At 46.5% G+C, this 16,282-nt stretch overlaps 1 protein-coding gene across 1 annotated transcript in view; it reads right to left on the bottom strand.

Moving 5' to 3' along the window:
* The window catches only part of BSN (bassoon presynaptic cytomatrix protein), a 101,827-nt gene extending 87,280 nt beyond the window's left edge, over positions 1-14,547 (bottom strand). Inside the window, exon 1 of the mRNA XM_049862740.1 lies at positions 14,223-14,547. Coding sequence (XP_049718697.1) covers positions 14,223-14,428 — 206 coding nt within the window. The 5' untranslated portion in view covers positions 14,429-14,547. The remainder of the gene's footprint in view (positions 1-14,222) is intronic.
* Positions 14,548-16,282: the final 1,735 nt, after the last annotated feature.

Raw genomic sequence — 16,282 nt, 5'->3', positions numbered from 1 at the left:
CATGAATAGGAGCAGAGGGCCAAAAGAGGCAAAGTGATGACTCTTCCCATAGTGAGGGGTGTGCTCTATTGTTTCTGGTGGCCTCTGGTGGCCTGGGCTTCAGTCCTGACTAGTTGTAAACTTTCCATTCTGAACCCCAAGTCAGGTATCTATTTTAGAATCTGTGTATGAAGACGCAGAGGCTGGAATACAGTGGGTTAGAGCTCCCAGAGGGCAGGAACCACGCCTTTAATCAGGTATCATTCAAACTTGCCTGCTCTATGGTAGGCACTAGGAATGCTAATCTACATTGTTTGCCTTTATAGCCTCAGTCCTCAACACAGAACCTGGCACAAACTAATAGGCATTTATTGCCAGGTCTCATGCTGAGTGCTTTCATTTCTAGCATTTGATAAGATAAATGTTTATTGAATTGCATGTACCTGATTTCCACTTCTTGTAACCCCAGTATTGCCTCAATTTTCTCCTCTTCCTTCTCTCTTTCTCAAGGCACTTGTAGGAACCAGGTGTCATTAATATTAAAGCACTTGCAGGTGAAGTGCTACTTTATTTTTCCAGCCCTGACTTGAATATCTAACATCTCGCTTGGATGCCTCTGAAATGCAACTTGTCCAAAAACAAACTTCTGATCTTACACTCACTCCATCCCTGACTCCTTTCTTTCTTAACTCTCTACAGCCAACCCTTCAGCAATCCTGCTGGCTCTACTTTCAGAATAAATTCAGAAGTTGAACATTTTTCACCACTCCCATCTCTGCTCCCTCTCTCTCCCAATTCTCCCACCCCCATCCAACCTCTCACGTGGTGGAAAAAAAAAAAAAAGAAGTACAAAACAGCTTTTAGAGTCTGCTGCCTTTTATATTAAAAAGACCGGTACTCGTAAAAAGATGAGACTTAATGGTTTGACTGAGACTAGAGGGACCCCAGAGGTCATGGTCCCCAGATCGTCTGTTGGCCCAAGACTGTAACCATTCCTGAAGCCAACTCTTCAAACAGGGATTGGACTGGACTATAAGACAGTAAATGATACTGGTGAGGAATGAGCTCCTTGTCTCAAGTAGACACATGAGACTATGTGGGCAGCTCCTGTCTGAAGGCAAGATGAGAAGGAAGTAGGGGACAGGAGCTGGTTGAAGTGGTCATGGGGAATACAGGGTGGAAAGGAGGGCTGTGCTGTCTCATTAGGGGGCAAGCAGCTAGGAGTACATAGCAAGGTGTGTATAAGTTTTTGTATGAGAGACTGACTTGATTTTGCAAACTTTCACTTAAAGCACAATAAAAAAAAAAGTACTAGAAAAGCAAAAAAAAAAAAGACAGATAAACAAATATATATTGAAAATATATATTTTAAAAAAAAGGAAAATTTTGATTAAAGAAATTTTTTTTTTATTAAAGAAATTTTTTGAGAGAATAAAGTAGAGGGAACAAGACAGAAGTAGACTTCTCTCAGTATAACTTAATGTTTTCTCTTTGGAATCACATATAAGTTTTCCATACTTAAAAATTTAAATAAAAAGGTATGGGAGATAGCATTTTTTTTTTAATTGTGGTAAATATATATGTAACAAAACATGTGCCATTTCAACAATCTTCACATGTAGGTAAGATGGCATTATTGTTCTCAACTCTTTACCTTCTGTGGATTGCCACCCTTTCTCAGGTGACTTCACAGTTCTTCCCAATGGAGGTAGAGTTACATTTTCCCAGCTGTGGCAGAGTGTATTTTCCAAAAACGGTCTCAGCAGGATTTGGAAAATACACTCTGCCATTACCAGAGCCTGAACATTACCATTAACGAAAAGATGGAATCCATGTACCCTCTTCTGAAACCTGGGCAGAACTTTTTGGACTTTGCAACTACCTCAATGAACAGAATGTGGCAAAAGTGACACTGCAAGCGACACTGCATGTCTTTTGAGGTCATAAAAGATGGTACAGCCCCCACCTGGCTCACTCTCTCTCTCTGTCTCCCCTTTCAGGACATTCTCCCTTGGAGCCCAACCAACATGTTGTGAGGAAGCCCAAACTAGCCCATGTGGAGAGATCACCTGGAGAGGCACTGAGGCTCCCGGCTAAGAGTCAGCATCAACTGTTGTCAGAGACAACTGCCACATGTGAGTGAACCTTCAGATGATTCTAGTCTAAAGGTCTTCAAGTCTTCCACCTGAAGCTCCAGACATTGTGGAGTGGAAGTATGTCATCTCTGTCTGCCTGAATTCCTGACCTACAGAATCCGTGAGCAAAACAGTGGTTGTTTTATACCACTAGGTTTTGCGGTAATGTGATATACAGCCACAGTAACTGCAACACCAACCCTTAACTTTGGGCTTAGCCATGAATTGCTTTGACCAAAGTAATGTTAGCAGATGTGTTATAGACAAAGACTTGAAATGTATTTTTGTGACTAGGCATGCACCCTTGTATGCCTGTCATCACCACCAGAAGAACATGCCCCAGCTAGCCAGCTGGTCTAAGGGGGATGAGAGATGTGCCGGGCAGACCTGGACCCATCAACAGTCTAGAGCCCAGCCTGGTTGAGCCCGGCCTAGATCAGTGAATTCTAGCCAGCATGCAGACATGTGAATAAGAATAAAAAAAAAGCTGTTTGAAGCAACTGAGTTTTGGCTGATTTATTGTGCAGTGTGATGGTGGCAAAAATAACTGATCAAAAAGCAAGCCTTACAATTTGAACACAAACTGGGGGAAAAAAGTCTAATTTTATATCCTCTTAATGGCATAACCTCATGGAGAAGAATCATCTCTAATAATTCTAAAACACATAGAACTTTGACTAAACATTCTTAGAAAGATACAACCTAAGGACAAAAAGAACCACAAGGAAATCTTAAACTACACTTAGAAGTACTATTGTTAGCAAAAATATCTATTTGTTACTTTGAAACAAAAACAGATACATATATCTATATTTACATACACACACACCCAAAACCAAAACCAAAACCAAACTCATTGTTGTCGAATCGATTCCAACTCATAGTGACCCTGTAAGGACAGAGTAAAACTGCCCCAAAGGGTTTTCAGGCTATAAATCTTTACAGAAGCAGACTGCCACATCTTTCTCCTGTGGAGTGGCTGGTTGGTTTGAACCACTGATATTCTGATTAACAGCTGAGTGCTTAACCACTGCACCACCAGGGCTCCTATACACATACACATAGGTATATATACACACACAGGTATATATACACACACTCTAGAATAACACATATAGGCAATAATGCCAACGTTTTAAGAGCTGAGTTTTTTTTCGTTTAAGAGATGTTGTTAGTTGCCATCTAGTAGATTCCAACTCATGGAGACCCCATGTGAGAAAAGAGAGAACTGAAACCAAGGAAATCAAGTAAAAACCCATCTATAGGAATCTACTTGGAAATATCAGTATGAACTTACGATCTATTTTTATCTTTCAAAAAGTACATATATTTCACTACTCATTGATAAAGAACAGTGAGGAATCTGTGAAACATTTCATAACATGGAAGAACCTGGAAGGCATTATGCTGAGTGAAATCAGTCAGTTGCAAAAGAACAAATATTGTATAAGACCACTATTATAAGAACTTGAGAAACAGTTTAAACTGAGAAGAAAACATCCTTTTGTGGTTACAAGAGGGGGGAGGGAGGGAGGGTGGGAGAGGGGTATTCACTAATTACATAGTAGATAAGAACTACTTTAGGTGAAGGGAAAGACAGTACACAATACAGGGGAGGTCAGCTGGACTAAACCAAAAGCAAAGAAATTTCCTGAATAAACTGAATGCTTCGAAGGCCAGCGTAGCAGGGACAGGGGTATGGGGACCATGGTTTCAGGGGACATTTAAGTCAATTGGCATAATAAAATCTATGAAGAAAACATTCTGCATCCCACTTTGAAGAGTGGCGTCTGGGGTCTTAAACGCTAGCAAGCAGCCATCTAAGGTGCATCAATTGGTCTCAATCCACCTGGACCAAAGGAGAATGAACAACACCAAGGACACAAGGCAATTGAGAGCCCAAGAGACAGAAAGGGCCACATGAACCAGCGATTACATCATCCTGAGACCAGAAGAACTAGATGGCGCCCGGCTACAACCGATGACTGCCCTGACAGGGAACACAACAAAGAACCCCTGAGGGAGCAGGAGAGCAGTGGGATGCAGACCCCAAATTCTCATAAAAAGACCAGACTTAATGGTCTGACTGAGACTAGAAGGACCCCGGTGGTCATGGCCCCCAGATCTTCTGTTGGCCCAGGACAGGAAACATTCCCGAAGCCAACTCTTCAGACATGGATTGGACTGGACAATGGGTTGGAGAGGGATGCTGGTGAGGAGTAAGCTTCTTGGATCAGGTGGACACTTGAGACTATGTTGGCATCTCCTGCCTGGAGGGGAGATGAGAGGGTGGAGGGGATTAGATGCTGGCGAAATGGACATGAAAAGAGAGAATGGAGGGAGAGAGTGGGCTGTCTCATTAGGGGGAGAGTGATTGGGAGTGTGTAGCAAGGTGTATATGGGTTTTTGTGTGAGAGACTGACTTGATTTGTAAACTTTCACTTAAAGCACAATAAAAATTATTTTTTAAAAATACATATATTTCACACATCTATACAATAAAGGGCACATAAACAATGACATCCCAGTAGCAATGAGCATCCCTCATGCCCAGATTGTGGTCTCCAAACATATCTCCTACTAAAAAGAGCCAGGGCTCCATGGAGAAATGGCTGATTTCCAGTCTGTGGCAGGAAATGTACAAGATGAAACTGGGACAACTGTTGTGCCAAAAAGTATAAAGTTATTTTAAAAACTACTAGAATCCTGTCAAAAGGGTGCAGGAACTAACCCGAAGATGCTGTTGTTCTTCTTGCTGTTGAGTCAATTCTGACTCATCGCAACTCTATGTGTTTCAGAGAAGAATTGTTCTATAGAGTTTTCAAGGCTGTGACCTTTCAGAAATCGATTGCCTTACTTCTGAGGCATTTTTTGAGTGGGTTTGAACTGCCATCTGTTTGGTCAGTAGCCCAATGCTTTAACCATTACGCCATGTAGGGACTCCTCCTCAAGGAGCTACCACTAGCCAAAAATGGAACAATTTCAGCGTCAAAAAAGAATAACTGCAGTGGACTAAAATATATCAAATATGTTTACATCTGTGAACTCATAACGATATGAAAACAAAACAAGGGTGCTCAGCTCATTATTTTAAAAATTGATAAATAACGGGGGAAGAATTTATCCCACTTTTTTATACAAACAATTCCATGTTAATCAAATGATATAAAATTTTCTTTATAGAAGAATTTCAGTTAATTCTGCAACCCTTAATGAAATAATGGATCTAGGCAAGAATCATCATTGAATACTAACACTATCAAGCAAAAAAAAAAAAAAAATTTTTTTTTTTTGATGAGTACTTCATAATGGATAAATCAGACTGATAATACCTGAGTCCCCTGATCACTCTTTTCATCACTGAAGTGGGACAAGTGCCTCCTTCAGGGATGCAATAGAAAGTACACAACACCACCAACAAAGTATTCCTGCCAAAAAAGACTGAACCTGAATCTATTCTGATTTAGATCTAACCAACAGTTTGCAAGAACTATGAACAGGGACTACAGAACAAGTAAAATAACACCATGAGGAAGAATTTGGCCAAAACCAAAATGGGAGATAGTCTCAGGACAAATGTCCTGATTTCTTCATCAAATAAATGGCATGGGAAGAAAAGCAGCAAGGGGACCGTTAGAGTCAAAGACTTAGAGAACATATCAACCAAATACAATGTGCGGACCTTGTTTGATTCCTGATTTGAAAAAAAAAACAACTCTAAAAAGTCACTTTTAAGACAATCAAGGAAAACTGAACACTGACTGGTTATATTAGGTTATATTAAAAAATTAGAGTTAACTTTGCTGGCTATGACAATGTCACTGGATTCAATTTTAAAAAAAAAAAAACCTTTTTTAGCTATTAGAGGTACATCCTAAAGTATTTATGAGTGAAATAATGTTTGGATTGTACTGAAAACACTCTGGCAAAAAAAAAAAAAAATGTTTTTTGAAGATTATAGATGAAACAAGTTGGCAAAAGGATGATCACTGTTGAAGCTGAGTGAGGGAGTTCATTATATTATCCTTTCTTCTTTTATATGTGTTTGAAATTTTCATCCGCAGAGCACTTGCTTCTCCTGAGAACATTTACCCTACAGAGCCAAAGGCCAACAGTGCCCCCAGGAGAGGCCTGCACAACATGACCCACCAGAAAAAGACAGGCCTAAACAGGGGTTTCCTCTGCAGTACACAGGAGCTGCTATGGCTGGTGTGCAAGGGGTGGTTGCTTCTTCAATCCAGCCCTGCCTCTCCCACTGATCTTAGCTAGCACCGTCCCAAACCTGAGCTGGCAAGGCCTTGGCCTTGAGAGTTCAACACTGGACACTCAAGGTTAAATACATGGGTTTGGAAAACAGGCTCACCCAGCCAAAGGAGAAGAAGAAGGCCACACAGCATGGTTCCTGAAATAAGCACACTGCCCTAGTTCTTACCCCCAGTTCAACAGTTCTGGGAATGACCCACCGCCCTAGAGGTACCTCTTCTTCCAGATAAATTTTAAAATCTGCTTCCGGTCTGTCCTCTACAGAGATGTAGATCAGCATTACCCTCCACATTGTCACCTTTTGTAGGAAGAAAAGTTAATTCCTTGACGGTATCCTTTTGGTATCCTTAATGGCCCTGATTCTCATACCCCACATCCAACCCACCAGCAAATCTTGTGGCGCTATCTTCAGAACAAATCCAGAACTTAATCACTTCCCATCACTCCACTCTTGCCCTAGACAAAGCCACCTTCACCTCCTAACTGGTCTCCCTGTTTCAGACTATGTCACTCCTCTGCTCAAAACTGTCGAATTTCCATCTCACTTACAGTAAAAGCCAAAGTTATTACCATGGCCAGCAGAGCCCTTCATGGGAGCTCTCCATTCATTTTCTGACCTTATCTCCTACCTTTTCATCTCATTCATGCACTACAGCCACGCTGGCCTACTTCCTGTCTGTACCCCCCCGCCCCCGCCAACATCTGCACTAGCTGTTTCCTGTGTCTAGAATGTTCTTCTTCAAAACATCCACAGGGCCCCTCCCTTGCCTCTTCAGGTCCCTGCTCAAATGTCAGGTATTAGTGAAGACTTGCCTGACCACTCCATTTAGAACAGGTACTCCCCTCTCCCAGCATTCCTTAGAGGCCATCCCTGCTTTATGTTTCTCCCTAGTACTTATTCTCATCTGACATCCTATGTGTTTCACTTGTTTTTTTATTGTCTGTCTCCCCTCAGTAGAATGTGAGCACCATGAAGGTAAGGATCTTTGCTTGTTTTATTCACTGCTGCAACCCCAGCTCCGAGCACAGTGCCTATCATACAGTAGGCTGAATAAATGAATAAACTAAAGCTCTTTTGCTCTCTGCCCTCTTTCCACAAATCTCAGTCCCAATCTGGGATGAAGATTTTCCTCATTTCTAACTCCTAAATTTCTTGGAAGGGAGTCAGGACATCAGGAGAAAGAGTCAGCATCCAAAAAGGTCTTATCAGCTTGGAAAGGATCTCCGAGTACAACCAGGGAAGACACTGCAGAGGCCTATGCCATCCCCATGGATTTACACAGAGGGTACACAAGCCCATGATGGAAGGGACCCCAGCCTTCGTGCTGACATGCCCAGCATGAGGTGAGACAAGTGTGAGAGCTCTAAGAAAGGGGTAGGAAGGTGTTCTCAGGCTGCAGAAGTGAAGTTCCTTCATCCTTCAGACCACATCACTCATACTCTGAGTGACATGCTGAGCCCTAGGCTCTGTTCTCTGAGCCTCTGTCCTTAGGATACTGACAGCCTTGGGCAGGGCAGCCCAGGAATGTAAAGGGTCCCAGAATCACATCACAGCCCTGGGAGCTAGAGATTTCAGGTCCAGAAAAGAAGATCGAGGTTGAGGAGGTGAGGGCATAGGCAACCTTAGTCCCGGCACATAGCAGGCACAGTGAGCACCTGCTAAACCTGTGAGCAGATAAGTAGGCAAGGCCAGGGGGCAGAGTCAGGACCAAAAGATAAGAGGTATAAGTAAACTCATTTCAGACAAATAGAAAGAAGGAAGAACTTTCCAATAGTGGAGTCACCTCTCTGGGAGGGACTGAAGGTCACCAACCACTAAGGCGTTCACACCAAGGCAAAGCTCCTGACTGCAGGGAATGTGAAAGCAGACATTCTGGCACCCATTTAGGGGTCAAATTCCAAAAAAATCAAACCCGTTGCTGTAGAGTCGATTCCGACTCATAGCAACTCTATTACATGCTCAAAATAAAGCCAGACAGAGCAAGCATACCAATACCAGAGCCTAACCATGCTCCTGAAGAAGAGGCCTCACATGCCAGACCCTGACGTTGGAGGAGGCCTACTCTGAGCCTGCAGAACCCACAGAACTGTGGAAAAAGCTGCAGAGAGCACCACGTCCAGCACTTCACTCAACAAGTGAAGGAGTCTGTCCAACTTTACAGGAGGAACAAGTAGAAGGGCCGGAAATAAAGCCTCTTTCAAGCCAGCCCTTTCCACTCCCCACCCTCCCCCATCATGAAGTATTTGCCAGCCCCTAGCTTCCCTGGAAATCATGGGCATACTGGCTGCTGCCAGAGCATCTGTGGGATGTAGGTGGAACAACTCTCAGAAGAGAAGCCCTGAGCACGGCTGAGAGCAGGGAGCCTGCAGCAGGCTCTGCAGGCCCAGGTGGGAGCCTTACCAGCCAGCCAGTCAGCCCAGCACAAGAAGGCCAGCAGCCTTATGAGAGCCTCTCCCTAGCAGGAGCAGTCCAGAGGTAGGGTGCCAACCAGCCCCTCTCCCAGCTCCAGGCTTGATTGTGTGGTCATCTTGTCCACTCGGAAAGATCCAGAGCACTATGGAAGTGCAATCCTCTTTTCTAACTAATCTAAAGGCTTCGTGTTGTATTTTTGACTCATGACCTTGTTTCCTAGTCTCAATCCAGCTGAATAAAAATGGGAAGCATCGCCTTTCCTTTTTACCCATCTTACAGAAATAATCTGTAAAAGGTGGAGGGAACTTTCTAGATCATCTAGTTAAACCTCTCATTTTACAGATAAAAAAATGAGGACTTGGCTAATATACACAGCCAATTTCGGGCAATGTTAGGATTAAGACCTGGGTTTCTGACCTTACCCAGGATGCTTGCACTGTATTCATCATCCCCCAACCCACCCCATCCTGCCCTTTCCTCCAATGTCCTACTTCCTGATTCCTTTCCCTTCTCAAAGCCCTGCCATCCTCTTGCTAAATTTTCCATCTTCACAGAGCGGGAGGCAGGGAAGTAATGCGGTTCTCCAGCTGTGCTCAGTGTACAGCATTTCAGTTTGCTACAGTCGGCTAGTTGGCTGCTCTTCCAAATCTCTCATCTTAGGCCTTTGGAGCTCCCAGTAGAATAAGTTAACATTGTGAATGTGTTTTGTAAGCTGTAAAACACCATACAAATATATACTCACTATTTTAGAATATGAAATAATACAACCTCTTTTAATCATGCTGTCATTTATCCTAACTCTATGAGACAAAGAGAAGGCACGAACAAACTCTAATATAAGGAAGAGGATCTGGACAAGTGTCTCTTTCTCTCCCACCAGACTGTGAGCCCCTCAAGGGCAGACCCTATTTTGTGCTCCTTCCTTTGTTCCTCATCACATTTTGCCCAGGGATAGGTATCCAGTAAGCGCTGAGCAAAGGGTTTCCTGAATGCATGGATAAAGTGTCACTTAACAATCTTTCTACTTTAAGTAGAATTTAACTGCAGAAATCTCTTACAACCACTCCCATATAAAAAAAAGTGCAGATGACCCTCATTACCTACCAGTAGGCATGAATGTATCAGTGTGACTACCAGGAAATTTCCTTGCTCCCCTTCCTTCCAAACACTCAAATACCTTAATGGTTCTTCCAGCATTCCTGGGATAGACAGCTCTCTCCTCAAGCCAGTGGCATTGGAGAGCCTGGGCTTCTCTGGGTGTAGGGGACAGTCCTGGATGGGAGCTCCCGGACAAGCTGCTGAAGCTCTTTGATCTCCTTAACATTTGGAACCAAGCCCCAGAAGCCAACCCTTCCACTTCCTCTCAAAGAAAATCTCTTCTTCATCTGTCCCTGATGAACAGAAACCCGGGCCTTTCCAAGCAGTTCTGAATTTGATCCCAGGGGCAACGCTGAGTTCCGTGGAAGCTACCAATGTGCCGCCACATGACCCTCTTGTTAGAAAGAAGTAGGGATACAAGTAAGGACCCTCTACCAAAGCAAGCCTCCCTGCAGGATCCCAGATACCCATAAAAGATCAGAGCAGCCCTGTGACCAGCCTCAGGGCCCAAGGCACAGCCCAGATGAGTCAGGGGGCATGCTCCCAGCTCCATCCCCATAGGTACAGCTGACCAGAACCTAAAGTGCAAAACAAATGGGCTAGGAATATGCCAGGGGGCAAGAGACACCACCAGAGGCCCAATCTTCAAGGAAGGAACATCAGAATTCCACCTTCCCTATCACAGGCAAGGTCCCAAGGGCAGGGTCTCAATTCATTCCCCAGCTATAGCTTCTACCACTGTGGTGATGAATGGAGATGGCAGAGCACTCTGCAGGAAAGAGCCTGAGCAAGTCCTGAGAATGCAGTATCAATACCAGCACGACATGCCCCAAATGAGAAGTCTGGGGCAGAAGCCCTAACAGCTGTATTGTCTACCAAGTCCCAATTTACCAAAGGGCCTCATGTCCTAAAGTGATACTCAGCCCTTGCTGCAGGAATTCAGGTCTCAGCTCCATTTATCATTTAAAAAAGTAAGTCCCCAAACGGGAAGGACAAGTAAGGACAAACCAGGCCTACAGGAGCTGCATGGCCAGGCAGGGAGAGTGATGAATTCGTGTGTAAAACACCTAGCAGAGTGCCTGTGATGAAGCAGGTACCTAGTAATGGTAGTTACGACTGCTATGACAGTTTTGCCGACCTACCTCCGCAGTCAGCCCCCACTTACTGCACATGACCCACGGGCTCCAGGAACAGACTCCCCTCAATTAGTCAACATATAGCAGGGTTTGCCCCTCCCTACTCCCATTACTAACAAGGGGAAAAGGCCCTAATCAGGCATGCAGGACCTAGGAGAAGGGAGAGGATTCACTGAAGCCCCCAAATCCTATCTCCTAGCAGTTGCTTATTCACATCCGGAGAAGGCTCCAAACTCGGGGGAAAAGGCATAACGCAGGGGCCTCTGAAACTTCCCTTCCTAACCTCAGAACAACCCTACTCAGAGGATGGAGACCTTTAGAAAAAGTACAGAAGAGTGATCCATTACATCTTTCTTTGATTCCCAAACTAGTCCAAAGCCTGGCTCTACAGTCACCGAACTCCCAGTCTCCCCATGCCTGATCCCCTTAACAAACCCTTTTTTAAAAAGCTAGAGTTTCTTTGCCAAAAGAATGGAATGTGAATCAGAATAGCCTCTGTATACAACCCTCATTTTACAGGAAAAATATGGGATAGAGGAACATGTGAAATGACACCACAGGGATGCATACCTCCATAAAAATAAGTGAATGAATGAGTAAACAAATGAAAGCCATCCCTCCCTCTAGGAGGATGCAACCCACATTAGGGCATACAGCTTGGAGAACAGAGCTTGAGCTAGGGTTCGGCCTCTCCCCCCGCCCATTTGACACTCCTTGGGAAAGGCACAGCATACCTAAATGGAGACCCTGAAACCAGAGCCAGAAAGCCCTACTTTGAGGGGACTTTCTGATGTCCAAAGCTCCATCCCATTCAAATGATATGAAAGGCAGCATTATGGGTGTGGCAAGGCTGCTACTCATGGAATTTGAGTCAGGCTCTTTAGCTGCAAATGCTGGAGTGGCTCCCTCAGAAAGTCCAAGTCAGCTCAGTATGAGGATGAAAAGACTAACAGCCTGGGGTGACAAGGGGTATTACTGCAACAGGAAAGATCCAGGATTCAACTCCTCCAGAACCTCAGTTCTGTTTCCCTTCTGAGTTTAATATAATGATCTCCCCCTTACCTGGCCCTCACCCACCTCTAAGAGGTTTCTAATTGCCTCAAAATTCACAAGCTTGCTTGAAAAAAACAGAACCCTTTGCCAATGATCTTTCCTGAATCCCCAGAAGCACATGCCCAGGGCTTTTTCTCCATCAATGAGCCAAACTGTTCAGCAGTATCTCAGAACATGCTAAATTTGGCATCAGGTACCTGAGATGCTCTGGTGGGAGGAAGTAGAAGCTGTTCTGATGCCGAGGGAGAGACAGACCATGGAGGTGCTACTCAGCTGCGGTGCTGGAAGAAGCCGAATAACAACTAGAAGAGTAAATCCCACCTCCTAAGGGTCCCCAGTTCTGAGCTTTGGTGATAAATAACCAGACCATCCCCCCTGAGCCGGAAAGCCACTGGACCTCAGCACCACAGGCCCATGCGCAAGCCTTTCCCACAGCTAGGTGAGAGATTCTGTGACTACTAAGGCCAGCAGGATCCCATGGTTCCCCTTACCCGCAGCAGTTTGTGGGTCTGCCTTGTGGCAATCACACATAGGGTAGGAAGTAAACACTAAAAGGGAATATGAGCAGTAGACACCAGCCTCCTTTCTGTCCCTCTGAGCTGCCGAAATCTTTCCAAAATTTCATATGCTTGACTCTGCAACATCAGATAAACCACCAGCAAAGCAGCCTGTTTGACTACAGGAAGAGAAATGCCAAATTCCCCCATACAGAGAACTCCCAATACCAAAGCACTCTCCCATTCAGCTGTAGACGCTTTCCTTTGGAGGGACAGTACTAAAGCCTGGGTGAGCCTCCCTCAAGCTAAAACCCAAACAGCAGCTCAACACGCAGCAAAATGGACAGTGTTTGCAGTACGAAGAGCTGTGTGCTACCAACTGCACTAGTGTAATAAAAAAAAAAAGTGTAATAGCTAACATAAAATGGACAAATCTCATCTCTAGAAGGGATGCTCAGAGGCCAGCCTGTCTGCAGCAGGTATCATGCTACGAAGAGACCATCACTACTGTTAGTTGTCTAAGAAATGACTCCTGAAGAGATAAACACATGAGACACAGGTGGTCAGCTGAAGAATAAAAAATTATCTTCTCTCACAGGCTATGTGCTCCCACACAGAAAAGCCACAGCAGCATATATCAGCAGATTCACATGGAGCCAGAAGCAGCCCTCCCCCACCCACCCACCACCCAGTTTTGCTACTCCCCAGGCTCATTTGGTGTAAAAATGATGCCTTCCATTTTATCTTGATGTCTCTTGGTAGCTTTCCTGAGTTTTTGGTCTACTGATTTATAATATATCGGCATTTCCCTCCACTGCATTCATTGCCATTTGATTGTTTTGCAGGATCTCTGTTGGCATACATTTTAAATAAGCAGTTACACAGTATTTGATAAGATATGTTCTGTTTAAGGCATTCCATGTGGGTTTCAGCTTTTTCAATGGACTGAGGTCATAATCTAAATCATAAGGCAACAGGAAAATATTTGGTGCTACATCACTCAATAGCATTTTTCCTTCACCCCAAAGCATTTCACTAAGCCTTGGTGAAAGGATATAACCCTGTCAATATTGCTAGGTCTAAATAAGTACCTTTTGGTGTCCAGTGGGCATTTTTCCTTCCTACAAAGATGATTATAGCCACTAAGTGCCCAGGGAAAGCGCATGACCAAGTCCACGGTTCAACTGTTTCCTTATTTCTGGTTCCTAGCAGTGACACTTATCTTCCCTGACAGCCACTCCCATTGTACTCTTTCCTTGGCCCAACACAATGGACACATGCAAACACCAGCAGACACGGGAGAACATTTTCCATTCCACTGCTACCCAGTGCTGAGCACCAAACTGAGGTTACATAAGCCCCTCCTGAGTGGTCCTGCCAGGCGTTGGGGGGACGCGAATTTGGGGTTCGTGATGGAATCACGGTCTGCAGGCCCTGACTGACCCTGCACTTGCCATCCTGCCTCGCCAAAGCGGGGCGGCTGGAAACCGAGGGCCGCTTCCAGCGGCCACCCGGCTCAAGCCGAATAGGTAGGGTTCAAAGTGCAGCCGAACGTTAGACCTCGCTCTCCACATTAGATGGTGGGGCTGCGGGGCCCCAGTCTCAGGCTGCAGCTCCCGGCCCCCCGGGCGTCAGGACGCGCGCTTACCTGCCTGGGCCAGGGCCGGGGCCGGGACCTGGGGGTCCGGCCGTCGCCCGCGCCGCGCCCGCCGCGGGGAGCTGTCCGCCGCCGGCTGGTGCTGAAGGCGGCTTCCCTGTGCCGGGGCCCGGGCCGGGGCCGGGGCTGGAGCCAGCGCCTCCGGGCGGTAGCGCCCCGTCGCCAATGCCGCCCTCTAGGCTGGCCTCGTTGCCCATGGTGGGTGGGCGGGCAGGCGGTGTCCGGGTGGCGCTGGACCCGGGCCGGCGGCTCCCGGGCGGCTGCTCACAAGCTCCGCGCCGCCGCCGCCGCCGCCGCCATCTCCCAGCTCGGCTCGCGCCACCCCCTCCCGCTGCGCATGCGCGGCTCACGCGCCCCTTCCCCGCACACGCCCGCCCCGCCCCACAACCCCGCGCGCTCCCGCCAGCTCGAAAGGATGTTTGTCCACGCGCTAGCCGCGAGGTCGTCGGGAAACAGCCGCTGGTGTCCGCGCATGCGCCCGCCGGGGTCGAAGCGGCCGGTGGAAGCTCACGGCGGGGCTCAGCGGATGGAGCGTTCCGCGGGGTGGGAATAGCAGGGCTCCAGCCCTGAGAAGAAATCGCGGGGCAGTGCGCAGCAGTGCCTTGGAGTCTGCGGCGCACTCTCCCCTGGAGAGCTCGAGAGTTGGGGCTTTCCCGGTAGACTCAGTGCCGCAGCGACGGGGTCGTGGGAGCAGGCCTCAGAAAGGGGCCATCCGCGTGTGGCCTCAGAGGGTGCGCAGGAGCTGGAAAGGCGAAGAAATAAGGGTGTTCAGAGGCGCAAGGTCGTGAAAGGACGGAGAGTTAGAGGGTGACAGGCGGTGGGGAGGGATTGCGACAGTCCCCAAGGCCAGCCAGGGAGTGAGGACTTATCCAAATGGTGGTGTAAACCTTTGGGGATTCAGACTGACGCCTGGTCCCACGGCACAGGACCAAGGTGGACCGGGAAAGGTGAAGGGGTGTCCAGGCTGGCCTGCAGCTCGCTAGGAGGCCGTATTAGCAGGCCTGGGACAGTGACTTTAAGGATGGAGAAGAGTTGAAATTTTGAGAGGCCTGGAGCTGTGCCTCCCAGGAACTGTCTAGATCAGGGGCTGCAGGTTGTCTCCGCATTTGTCTGAGAGTTTACCAAATTACTTTTCCATTCTCTCACTTTTACAGATGTTACTGTTTGCACACTGCTAGGATGCTCTTCCAAATAGCTCCTCAGAGGAGCCTGTGCTTTCCTGATGGAGAATAATTGCCTAGAAGACCCAGACTATATGCCAAACTATCTGTGGCTTCATGGATCATGACTGTGTAAAAATAAGCTTGAGTAAGCTTGGACCCATTTTACAAACCCATTTAATTTTCCTAATGATGATAATGATACTATATCAAATGAAATGTCAGCAGTTTTAAAGTGACCTCACATAATCCAGGGATCCCAGTGAACTCTGATAGACAAGCCTGACTGACAGACAGACCAGAGCTGTGTCCATCACTCTGGGGAGGAGGGCTCAGGACTCTGGCTAGGCCTTCCCCTTTGCACTTTGAGCTGATCCTCCCAAACTCTGGGATGGAATGTGTAATGCAGGAAATGCAGGGACCCCACTTCCTGGTGTTTTCTCCTGACCTTACATCTGTCATTTGAGCTAAGCTGCCTAGACTTGCTGGACTGCCTGAGACAAGGATGGCCCCCCTGTCTGCATTATGGTGGTCCTTGCTGTGTTTCCTCCATGTGCAACAGGGTGTTTATGTCAACTTCGGTAGTGTCTGGTGACTATCATGCACATCTAGCGTAGGCTCCAAATGGATCCTCATTCCAGCCCCACCACTTCCTGGCTGGGACCTTGGCAACTGACAGGCTATCCAAGTCTCCATTTCCTAACCTGTGAAGTTAGGATAAGGAGCCCTGGTGATGCAACGGTTAAGTGCTCAGCTGCTAACCAGAAGGTCGGAGGTTAGAACTCACCAGCCTGTGGGGCAGTTCTACTCTGTCCTGTAGAGTCACTATGAATCAGAATTGACTCAACAGCACACAACAACAACAACCATGTAGAATAATAGTAGTCCTTC

Source organism: Elephas maximus, chromosome 20 (genome assembly GCF_024166365.1).
Source record: "Elephas maximus indicus isolate mEleMax1 chromosome 20, mEleMax1 primary haplotype, whole genome shotgun sequence".
NCBI lineage: Eukaryota > Metazoa > Chordata > Mammalia > Proboscidea > Elephantidae > Elephas > Elephas maximus.
The sequence above is the reverse complement of the archived record's forward strand: the minus strand, read 5'-3'. Positions and strand labels throughout refer to the sequence as shown.